This window comes from Garra rufa, chromosome 9 (assembly GCF_049309525.1).
Source record: "Garra rufa chromosome 9, GarRuf1.0, whole genome shotgun sequence".
Classification (NCBI taxonomy): domain Eukaryota; kingdom Metazoa; phylum Chordata; class Actinopteri; order Cypriniformes; family Cyprinidae; genus Garra; species Garra rufa.
Genome location: NC_133369.1, coordinates 22,124,652 through 22,136,760, shown reverse-complemented (window position 1 = coordinate 22,136,760; position 12,109 = coordinate 22,124,652). Strand labels below are relative to the sequence as shown.

General features: G+C 36.1%; 1 protein-coding gene across 1 annotated transcript; it reads left to right on the top strand.

Moving 5' to 3' along the window:
• Positions 1 to 405: 405 nt before the first annotated feature.
• On the top strand, positions 406 to 4,093 carry gpatch4 (G patch domain containing 4). The gene is made up of 7 exons (XM_073847546.1): positions 406 to 676; positions 881 to 954; positions 1,337 to 1,429; positions 1,815 to 1,925; positions 2,016 to 2,125; positions 2,304 to 2,354; positions 2,894 to 4,093. The coding sequence occupies exons 1-7, from the start codon at positions 598 to 600 to the stop codon at positions 3,726 to 3,728; spliced, it is 1,353 nt and encodes a 450-aa protein (XP_073703647.1). The 5' UTR covers positions 406 to 597; the 3' UTR covers positions 3,729 to 4,093.
• Positions 4,094 to 12,109: the final 8,016 nt, after the last annotated feature.

The window sequence follows — 12,109 nt, the reverse complement described above, 5'->3', positions numbered from 1 at the left end:
GTTTGAATTTCACTGTTTTTTATTTTATTTTGAGGAAATTGTGCAAGTGAGATGACTAAACGTATGTTCACATTTAGTCTAAAACTACAGAAATCATGTACTCAGCGTACACAACGTCTCTGCACTTATTACCGATTTTTCTCAACATGGGAGCAAGAGTCAGTCATTAATGGGAAAACCAAGTAACTCAGATATTTTCTTGTAATGCGTTACTTTAGTAGTTATTTGAAAAACGTAATCTAACTCGCGTTACTTGTACTGCGTTACCCCAACACTGGCATAGACACGGTAATATTATTTATATATATATAAATATGTAAGCAAAATATTGCCTTCAGAAAACGCGTTTCGTTAATAAAGAGCGCTGACCCTTTTCGCTTTCTGTAGTTGCGAATCGTGCCGGTGTCATGTCTGCTCACTTACTGAACGCGTGGTAGCGATTATTGCCTATTTTCCTCTTTGCGGAATGAGCCCTACATGTGTTATTAGATTTGTAGTTCTTTGACAGATTAAGAAATTACTTTGTATTAACAGCTATACGTGAAGTTGCCTGATCCGAACTGCTTCACGTGCTCATTCTGAGAAGTTATTCAGGAAATGGCAGATATGGTCGAAGAAAAAAGTACAGGACTAAAATTCGCTGAGAAGCAGCTTTTGCGACACGGATGGGAAAAAGGTAAAATCAGAACGGATTTTACGACCCATGCAGGCGTTTTTATACATCACAATTCTGTCTATGTTACTGTATGACTCCGTTTCTTAACTTTCATATAAATTGAAATTATTATCTGGCATAATCATTGACATATCCGTGTAAACAATCTACTGACACATGCCAAGTGTGTTTGGTGATGCTAATATTTATACTGTTGTGTTGTAGGTAAAGGTCTGGGCAGATCAGAGAATGGCATCTCAGAAGCTATTAAAGTCAAAATTAAATGTGATAAAGGAGGGGTGAGTGAGAGAACATGGTTTTGTTTTTAAACATTTATTGTTATGTATAAAGGATTGTTATGGGGCTCTAACTGGTTCAACCCACTCTGTAGCTTTTGCAGTTTACAGTCTTGTAAAGATTTTTTTTAAAAGAATTCTCTTTTGCTCACCAAGCCCTTTTAAAATCCAAAATACAGCAAAAGCTGTAATATTGCAAAATATTTTTTTTCTGTTTAAAATAACTGTTTACTATTTGAATATATTTTAAAATGTAAATTATTCCTGTGATTAAATCTAAATTTTCAGTCGAAACAGTTTTTACTTATCTAGCTTTTGAGATTTGAAGTTACCAGCTGTTATAGCACTTATATGCACTAAATGTTTGTATTTATTTTGTATTCAGATTGGCCATAAGGAAGGTGAGCAATTCAGTTTCCACTGGTGGGACCACGTTTTTAACAAAGCCTCGTCCAGTCTGGTTGTGGAATCAGGGCAGGTAAGTCATGTGAAGAGGATTTAAATACATTTTTGCGATTACTTAGAAATCATCAAGCAGGTGTTATTTTTTTTGGTAAACCTTACAAATCACATTTGGCAACTATATTTATCGCAATTTAGTTTTATGTGTAACATTTACTCATTTATCTTTTATCCAAAGTCATTTATAAACAAAACACAACAAGAAGTTTGTCTCAGACCTAACAATATTTACAAGTTGTTTAGAAAGCTAGATTAGGAAATGCAGGGGTGAGAAGACTGTAATTTCTCCTTCAGTAAACACGAAACAATTTTAAAGTTGTTCAAAAATATAGAAAACTGGGTTTTGTGTTCAAGGGGACATGTTTGTTTTGTTGGCTCATCTGATGTTGTTATTGGTTTAGAATGGCGTAGAGGTGAAGAAGTCAGATGACAGCAGTGATGAATTGATCTCCAACAAGAAGCCACGCAAGGCTCAGCAAGCCAAGTCCATGCTCTATGGATGTTTTATCAAGGTACAAATAATCAATGAAATAAAAATATACAGCAGCGATTCAGTATTTGCTTTGTGCAGTTGTTGTAAAGTGTTCTTTCTCTGTTCTTAGTCAGCTACGCTGCTGTCAGGTGAGAAGCTAGAAAAAATCTCTCACTCAGATGACAGCAGCAGCAGTTCTGAAGATGAGGACCAGAAACTGGACCTTTCCAGCACTACCAAGTATGAGCTGCCAATATTACAAAATCCTGACACACTTAAAAAGTCTTGTAGCTTTTATTGAATATTTATTACATTTTTGTTATATAGGCCTACATGTAGAAGCAATAGAGATGCTTTTGAAGTTGAGTTATGCTTTCAGCCAGCTCAAATCTGTGTGTTTCTGTCTGTCTCTTTTAAGCCTATCAGATGCAGATCTGCTGAAAGCTTGTGGAGGACGAACAGCACACAAGTAAGCTCTAATCTCTTCAGTTTTGCACTATGATTTGAGCAGGACATGAATCATAGATAGTTTTTATATTATAAAATATTAATATCTTGAATTAGCATTTAAATTTTTGGTTTTCAATTTAATTTAGTCATTTTTGTATTAGTTTTTTAACTTCATTTTTATTGAAGTTTTTTATTTGTAATCATTTTAGTATTCAAACTATTATCAAGATATATATACATATATATATATGTGTGTGTGTGTGTGTGTGTGTGTGTGTGTGTGTGTGTTTGTGTCTATATCATATCATATATACACACTACCAGTCAAACGTTTTTGAACAGTAAGATTTTTTTTATGTATTTTAGTCTCTTCTGCTCACCAAGTCTGCACTTATTCGTTCCAAAGTACAGCAAAAAGTCAAATCTCTCTCTCTCTCTCTCTCTCTCTCTATATATATATGTGTGTTTCCTCAAGTATAAATATTTATATTATATACAACACTGTGTTAGATATGTTGGTTACTTAAACGCATTTGTATTTGTTTGTTGTGTGAATAGAGGAGCCAGACATGGACTTACTATGAGTGCTAAACTGGCCCGGCTTAACCAGCAGGAGCAGGAGTTCTTAAACAAGTATGGTAAGAAGAACCACACTGCTGAAACATCCATAAGCAGCACAGATTGTCAAAACCCTGAGAAAGATTCAGATATTAAAGAAAAAACAAAACGCAACAAATCAAAAAGGCAGGAGGAACCATCAGAGAATAACATCCATGAAGATAAAATAACAACACAGATCCTTTCGAATAACGATACAGAGGATGGCAAACCCAAAAATAGGAAAGACTTTAATGGTGCTTCTGTGAACGATGATATGATCGCAGATACAGAGCCAAAGAAGAAGAAAAAGAAAAATCGCAAAGAAAAAGAAACACCTGAGGATTGTGTTAATGGAGAATGCAGCGTAGAGTTCACACGCACATCAGAGGAGCAAGACACACCCCTGCTGATGGATGATAGCACAGGCAAAAAGAAGAAAAAGAAAAAACGGTCCGAAGTGGTAGAAGAGATCAGTGAGGATTCCACAGACGCACACAGCAAACAACCACAGGAGGGCAATACTGAGTATCAACAAACCTCTGACAATGCCTCCAAAAAGAAAAAGAAAAAGAAATCCTCCAGGGAGCACTACGAAGATGTGGATAACTCAACTACCGTGATGGACACTAGCAACGAAGCACAGACAATAGACACACAAACAGAAGGACAGGAGAACGACAGGAAGAAAAGCAAAAAAAAGAAAAGAAGCAAAAGGGAAGAACAGGAGGTGTTAGACAATGTGCAGTTTGATGAATCTGTGCCGAAGAAAAAGAAAAAAAAGGGCAAAGAGTGAACTCGTATGAAGCCAAACTCATTACAAACTCAATGAGATGATCAGAATCTGGGCTGGTGATGAAATTATAGGATCAGTTCTCCAGTATCAGACAATTGTGTTCAGGCAAGCGTTTTCAGATCACGTTTGTTATACAGCACTCATATTCATCATATTTATTCTTGCACATTATGGTAAATGTTTAAAGCTTGAGACCCATAGGTGACATGAAATGTTTTTAATCTGGTACATTTGTATAATGCATATTAAATAGCATATCCATAATTACAAAAATGTGATGAACTGTGAGCTTGGAGTGATTTGTGTGGATGAAGAGTTTTTTCAGTCGCATTAAAGTTGGATGCTGTTTGATCAAACAGGAAGAATGGTGAAGTTAAGTCATTTACCTACAGTATGCTTGTCTCTCCTTGAGCTGTAACTTGAAACATTAACAACTTTAACTAGTTTGTAAAATAAACTTATTTTTGAGATGAGGATTTTGTTCTGTCTACTGCTCATGTTGAGGGGTCACTTTGGTTTCGTTGGGCTTGAAGGAAGGTAGGCCACGTTAAAGCATCCACTTCGCAGATACATCTATTTTCCATGTAGCAATTTTCTGATATCCAGCTTTTCAGTGGGTTTGTGCTGGGCATTGACAGAACACAGTTCCTGTAGCTTCCTGAGGGGCCACTGACCCAGAATCTGAAAGGAAATACGGAAAGCATCAGATAATTGCATTTTAACTGTAACCGATTCATTATTTTTTATTGATTGTTTTTTTTTAATGGTTTATCAAAAGGAAAATTATTTTCAGTTGAACAGAAAACTAATACTACAGTAATAATTACTGTTAATTAATATATTTTTTTAAATCCTTTTCCTTTTATTTATTTTTTTACATTTACCTTCCCTGAAGTTTAGCGCCAGTGGTCCAGACCCAAGTATTTTCTTGGTTTTTAGAGAGTCCGATCCAGTACCCATGATATTTGTCATAATATGATTCGGTGTGCTGATTGATGAATTCCTAAATTGCCATATGTTGAGAAGTGTTATAATCATGTGGAATCATACAGTACTCAAAACAGTACACATCAGTCTACACTCAGTATATACCATTATTACTAAGAAAAAACAGAATGATCACAACTTCATACATTTATTAAAAATAAAACAACTGAAATAAGTGCATTGCATAAGTATTCATACAGTATTCTTAACTCAGTACTTAGTTGAAGCACCTTTACAGCCTCAAGTCTTTTTGGGTATGATGCAACAACCTTTGGACATCAGGATCTGGCAATTATCTGCTATTTTTCTTCTCAACTCTTCACCTTGGATGGGGTCTGTCTGTCAGGTTTCTCCAGAAATGTTTGTTGGATTTAAGCCCAGGCTGTGTGGATGGGCCACTCAAGGACATTCACAGAGTTGTCTATAAGCCACTTTTGCTGTGTGCTTAGTTTCTGTTGGAACGTGAACCATCTGCCCAGTCTGAGGTTTTAAATGCTCTGTAATGAGTTTTCATTAAAGGGATAGTTCACCCAAAAATGAAAATTTGATGTTTATCTGCTTACCCCCAGGGCATCCAAGATGTAGGTGACTTTGTTTCCTCAGAAAAACACAAACGAAGATTTTTAATGGAAACCGGTGCAGTCTGCCAGCCTTATCATTGACGTGGATGGGCACCAAACCTTTAAAAGTAAACAAAAACATGCACAGACAAATCCAAATTACACCCTGCGGCTCGTGACGATACATTAATGTCCTAAGACACGAAACGATCGGTTTTTGGGAGAAACTGAACAGTATTTATATCATTTTTTGCCTTTGATACACAGCCACGTCCATCTGTCATGAGCACGAGATCATCCGACTTGTCCGTGCTCTGTCGTAGAATACGCAAACGCCGGAAGCGATCTGTCGCATGTATACGACACTCATTGTTTACACAGAGCACAGAGATTGTGGGTATAGTGGCTATTCAAAATGGTAATTACTTGCGCGCAGGGCCGGCCCTAGGATTTTGGTGGCCCTAAGCAAGATTTTGTGTGTGGCCCCAAAACACTCACAGGGCAACCCCCAAATAACACCACTGCTCGTAACTGAATGAACACACATGCACTTGAATTAACAACAACTATATTACTTTATTTTAAAACAATGTCTCATTATATTAAAATATATATCAAATTTTGAAAGCACTGCAAATAATAAGAAATAGTCAAAATCAACAAAATCACAAAATCAACATATTTAAACTATAAAAGCAAATAACTTGCATGTAACAAAGCTTTTAAGTAAAAACAATGACAAATGAACACCAATAAAAACTAAAATATTTTGACAAATAGCAATGATTAATAAGTGGAAAATATTCAAAATGATAAATAATAAAGTCAACAAATTTACACTATAAAAGCAATGAACTTGCATATAACAAGGTCTATAAATAAAGGCAACAAATGAACACCCATTAATAGTTAATTTTCTTTTAGGAGCCATCTCTTGTGTTGTTAATTTGCGAAATAACGATACCCACAATGCCGCGGTTACTGACCGCTGCGCCGGCTGCGTTGTTGCCATGGTTACGCACGGAGGAGGGAGCGCCGGAGCGGTCACAAACTTACTTATTTACTTTACTAGTTTTTTTTTCACCCCTGTACTGATACGTCTGTTTAAACTGATATATTTCCGCGATTGTAGTATATATTAAAATAAAGAGAAGGTCAAAAATCCAGTCACACACTGATCGTGTGGCCCCCCCTCTAGTGGTTGCGGCCCTAAACAACCGCATAGACCGTTTATGCCAGCGGCCGGCCCTGCTTGCGCGTATCCTGATTGTTTAAACCGATTTAAAGCTAAAAGATTACGTTTGCTTGCGCAAACTCATCCGGGACTTTTCACTGATTTCCCCTTCCGGCGTTTGCGTATTCTACGCCAGAGCGCGTGCACATGTGACGTGACTGATGCCAAACTCGTGCTCATGACAGATGGACGTGGTTGTGTATCAAAGGTAAAAAATGATATAAATACTGTTAAGTTTCTCGCAAAATCCGATCGTTTTGTGTCTTAAGACATCAATGTATCGTCACGAGCCGCAGGGTGTAATTTGGATTTGTTTGTGCATGTTTTTGTTTACTTTTAAAGGTTTGGTGCCCATCCACGTCCATGATAAGGCTGGCAGACTGCACCGGTTTTCGTTAAAAATCTTCGTTAGTGTTTTTCTGAAGAAACAAAGTCACCTACATCTTGGATGCATTCGGGGTAAGCAGATAATTATCAAATTTTCATTTTTGAGTGAACTATCCCTTTAAAGCCATCTCTATGTTTTTCTGTGTTGAGCTTTCTTTTTACTTTGATGAGTCCCTCAGTCCCTGCAGCTGAAAAACAGCCCCACAGCATGAGGCTGATACCTCCATACTTTAGTTTTGGGATGGTGCTCTGCAGGTGATGAGCAGTGCCTGGTTTCCTTCATTAATGATGCTTGGAATTGAGTTTCATCAGACCAGAGAATCTTGTTTCTCACAGTCTGAGGGTCCGTTACAAATTACAAGTGTTTTCACTGAGGAGAGGACTGAGTCTTGCCACACTGCCATAAAGCCCAGATCGGTGGAGTGTTGCAGTGATGTTTCTCCTTTTGTAGGTTTCTCCTATCTCCACATATGATCATGGAGCTCAACTAGAGTGACCATCAGGTTCTTGGTCACCACTCTAACCAAAGCCCCTTCTCCATCAATTGCTCAGTTTGGCCAGGAGGCCAGCTCTAAGAAGAGTCCTGGTTGTTTTAAACCTTTATTAAGGGTAAGGAAGACTAGATGCTTTTGTAAAGCTACAATGCAGCAGATTTTTTTCTGAACTTTTCCCCTGATCTGTGGCTTGCTGCAATCCTGTTTTTGAGCTCTCTACAGGCATTTTTTTTTTTTTTAGTTTTACCTCAGGGCTGATATGCATTTTCAGCTGTTAGACCTTTTATATTATTAAATTTGCCACAGGTTAACTTCACTCGAAGTGTAGTAACATCTACAAGCAATATGAATGCTCCTGAGCTAAATCTAATGTGTCCCAGATTAGGGTATGAATACTTATGCAATGGAAGTTTTTTATTTTTAATAAATTTGCAAAGATGTAAAAAAATCTGTTTTTTGCTTTGCTATTATGGTGTATGGAGTGTATATTGATGTAAAAAAAAGAAGCAATTTAAGCAACATTACAAACTGTAAAACAAATGTAAAAAAACAAAGGGGTATGAATACTTTCGCAAGGCACTGTACCTGTTCCTCCACATTGTCTATTATGGCCAGCTGAGCTCCATATCCCTGGCAGAATTCTTGACATCCTTCCCACGTTTTCCAGGGCTTGGGTTTATAGAAATAGTAACAGCTGGAGCCGTTCTGAATCCACTTTTGAGGACAAGGTGTACACTGGACCCCTGTGATGGAGAATAACTCAGGTTAACTGCAGGGAATTAGACTGCATTAGACGCCATTCCAGATTCAGTAAAAAAGCTTACCGTTTCCAGTAGACTGACAGTACATATTCACTAAAAAGTAGCTTTTTTTTAGTATTAAGTGCAGTGTGGTGTTCATCTGTTCACCCTGTGTCATCAGCCTTGCTCTCTCTTGCTCCAGCACTTCCTTGTTTGCCAGTAATTGCAGATTGCTGGTTTTCTCTTTAGTGTGCAGGGCCTATATAAAGTAATATTCTGTGATTAAAAGTGAGACAGGAAATGTAAAACTATTTAGAGTAGGGGTGCCAGAATAAATCGATTGGATTAGATTTTTTAGTTTGTAACAGCAGATGGCGCTCTAGGCGCCCGGATCACACACAGACTACGCATGCGCATCGCAGAAACGAGCATTTGAAGTTAAAAAGTATATAAATTGTCAATTTATTTCGAAAATGATCCATCGTTTCGCTAGATAAAATCCTTCTTCCTCGGTTGGGATCGTTTGGAGCCCTTTAAAACTGCGTTTAAACTGGATTTTAGAAGTTCAAACTCGGGGGCACCATAAATATATTATATGGAGAAAAATCCTGAAATGTTTTCCTCAAAAAAAAAAAAAATTCTTCAAGACTGAAGAAAGAAAGACATTAACATCTTGGATGACAAGGGATTGAGTACATTATCTGTAATTTTTTTGTTCATAAAGCCCACTGTGAACACTTGTGGTTCGCTTCAAAGTCCCTATTCAATAGTCTTTGTTCGCTTCATCTTGTGTGTAAAGGAGGACGTATTAGGAGCTGAATGCAAGCGGAGTACGGCTGCTTCCAAAGCATGCAGTGCCATCTGCTGTTAAAAACTAAAAAATCGATTCAAGAAGAAATTTGGATGCATTTGTGTAAATCGCAGAATGAATTCATTTATCGTGTGACCCCTAATTTAAAAGGATAGTTCACCTAAAAGTAAAAACTCTGTCATCATTTACTCACCCTCAAGTTGTTCCAAACCTGTATGAAATTCTGTATGGAGTGGACCCAAAAGATATTTTGAATAATGTGGGTAACAGTTGAATAGAGGGCTCAGTGGCATTGTTTACATTAAGTGCTGCCAATATAGTGCCAATGTTCAAAATATTTAATGTTGTAGCCTATCTTCTTTTATTAAATGCATATAGGCTTGAGGGTAAATGGCGACAGAATCTTCATTTTTGGTTAAACTATCCCTTGTTGTGTTGTATGTTGTTCAGGCTTTGCTCTTACCAGAATATTGTTGTATTTAGACATGTTAATGTAGTCTGCAAGGCAGAGAAAGAAACAAAAAATTGTTAGTTAAATCTAAAGTACTTATAGACTATTTTAAACTATAATACAGTGGTTCTGTGATTTTTTTTTTAGTATTTAGGAGTTTAGTTATGACACCACTGGCTTATATTGCACCCATCAGTTTGTAAGGAAGTGTCACGTTTCTGATGTAAGACAATAGAACACATGAAAAAGTTTCCAGTGTTGTCACACAGCAGCATTTCATTTTTCTTGACGCATTTGTGAACTTCTATGTTGTAAATTTTGAGGTTACGTCAGGAGTACTCATTCACTTCTTGTTTTTTACTTTAACATGGTCTTTCAGTTTCCTTGCTTAGGGCTAGAACGCAACTAAATGTGGACATGCAAATGTAGCACTAAATGATATTTTGGTATTGTTTATAAATAAGTACTTATCCTTACTAAAAACGCTGACAGCTGTTAATGCAGTGAGTAGGAGGAAGCAGAGCAGCCCCAGAAACACTGTAGCCCGTCTATACGCTGGAGAGATCGGAGTGGCGGCGTCTTTTTCTGAATGAGAGGAACACTAGTTTGAGTCCAATAGTGCAAGCACATGATAGTACATGGCCACATTTGACAAATTAAGACTTAAAGATGTTCTGTTTTGTTAAGATGAAATGATAGATATAGTTCTTTTTGTACCTTCAGTCAAAGAATCATGTCCTGGCAAAACTGATTTGTTTAATAGATTATCTGCAGCTGCACAGGAAAGAAAGGAAAAGGAAAATAGCATGACTCTAGTCAAACAGTACGATTTAAATATTATTACTATTTTAAATAACTGTTTTCTATTTCAATGTATTTCAAAATACATTAAGAATTTATAGAAATTAATACTTTCATTTAGCAAGGATGCTTTAAATTGATCAAAAGTGATGATAAAGACATGGTAATGTTACAAAAGATTTCTATATCAGATGAATGGTGTTCTTCTGAGCTTTCTATTTATTAAAGAAACTTTAAAAAAAATTCTACTCAGCTGTTTTCAACAAGCTGTTTTTTGAGCAGCAAATAAGCAGCAAATAAGAGAAAAAAAGAAAAAAAATTTTAGCTTTTAAAATATATTCAAATAGAAACCAGTTATTTTAAATAGTAAAAATATTTCAAAATTTTACTCTTTTTGCTGTTTTTTTGGATAAAAAAAATGCAGGCTTGGTGAGCAGAAGGGACTTAAAAATCTGATAGTGTAAAAAATAAAATAAATAGTATTTTTTCTGACTTATCTCTACCTGGGGTCTCAGGAGGTGTCTCTGAAGTTGATTGCTTTACTTTCACCTCAGCATACAATACAGACTCCTCTAAGTGTTGCACTTTAACATTAATAAGACAAACATTAATTCATTCATTTATTTACATTCTGAGCATTTAAACATAAAAAATACAAATAAACCACTCATTAAATATTCCAAGCAAACTGAGCAAATATTGTGGTTAGCTAATGGTTAAATTTTGTGTTTGTTTGCCATCACCAGAAAAAAAAAAAAAAAAAAAAAAAAAAAAAAAAAAAAAAAACATACCTGTACTTGATTTGTCATTGTCATTTGGTTTGAAGACCACTGTTGAATAGCACAACTCCTCTTCCATACCTGCTCACCTTCACAATCCCCAAACACAGAAAACAGCAGTATGATTAAATCTGCTCAGTCAGACTGCGCAGAGACATTTGTGGCATTCAGAAGTTGGCAATAACAGAATTTGGTCAGAAAGCAGAACATGTTGCCTCATTTACAACACTAATACTTTCTATCATATTCATGAATGAAGAGATGTCTGAAGTTCTATGTACTGTTCATTCGACATTCTACATTTAGAGAAGTTTATTAACAGTGAAATATAAAATTGTCAATTATTATTGAAAGAGTAAGAGACATCTTTCAAAACTGTTTTCTTCTCTGTCCTATGGCATAAACTGTTGTACGTTTTGTGGTTTGCATTGCCAGAGGAAGTTTCAAGTTTAGTCTTGTCATGTTCACTAACTCACTGGAAAGAATGGCTGATTTTGTGATTTTTTTATTCAGTTACAATAAAAAGACTGCATTTAGGTTGGCTGTTGTTTGTCTTAATATCTCAATAAATAATCGTTTTACTGAAAATATGAAGCACACAGCTGTGTTTAAAGTATTAAAGGGATAGTTCAGACAAAAATTTAAATTCTGTTATTAATTACTCACCCTCAAGTCGTTCCAAACCCGTAAGACCTTTGTTCATCTTCGGAACACAAATTAAGATATTTTTGATGAAATCTGAAGCTTTCTGAACCTCCATAGACAGCAAGGGTCCTGCACAGTCAAGGCACAAAAACGTATAGTGAGCACGTCATTAAAATCATTAAAATAATCCATGTGACTTGACATCAGTAGTTCAAGTTTAACCATAATTGTATAAAGTTACGAGAATACTTTTTTGCGCAAAGAAAAAAATAACTTTATTTAATGTAAAATAATGACAGTAGGCCTCTATAATAGAATGATGAGTTACCTCCTCACTAGTTGGATCACTGAACTCCAGAAAATCAGTAATGAGGTGTCAGTTACAGATTTCAAAAAAACAAAAGAGAGGGAATAAAGAACCCTAAACTCTATCCAACTTATTTTTCCTATAAGAGTGGGCATGGCCATTTGTAAATTTAATGGGTCATGGCT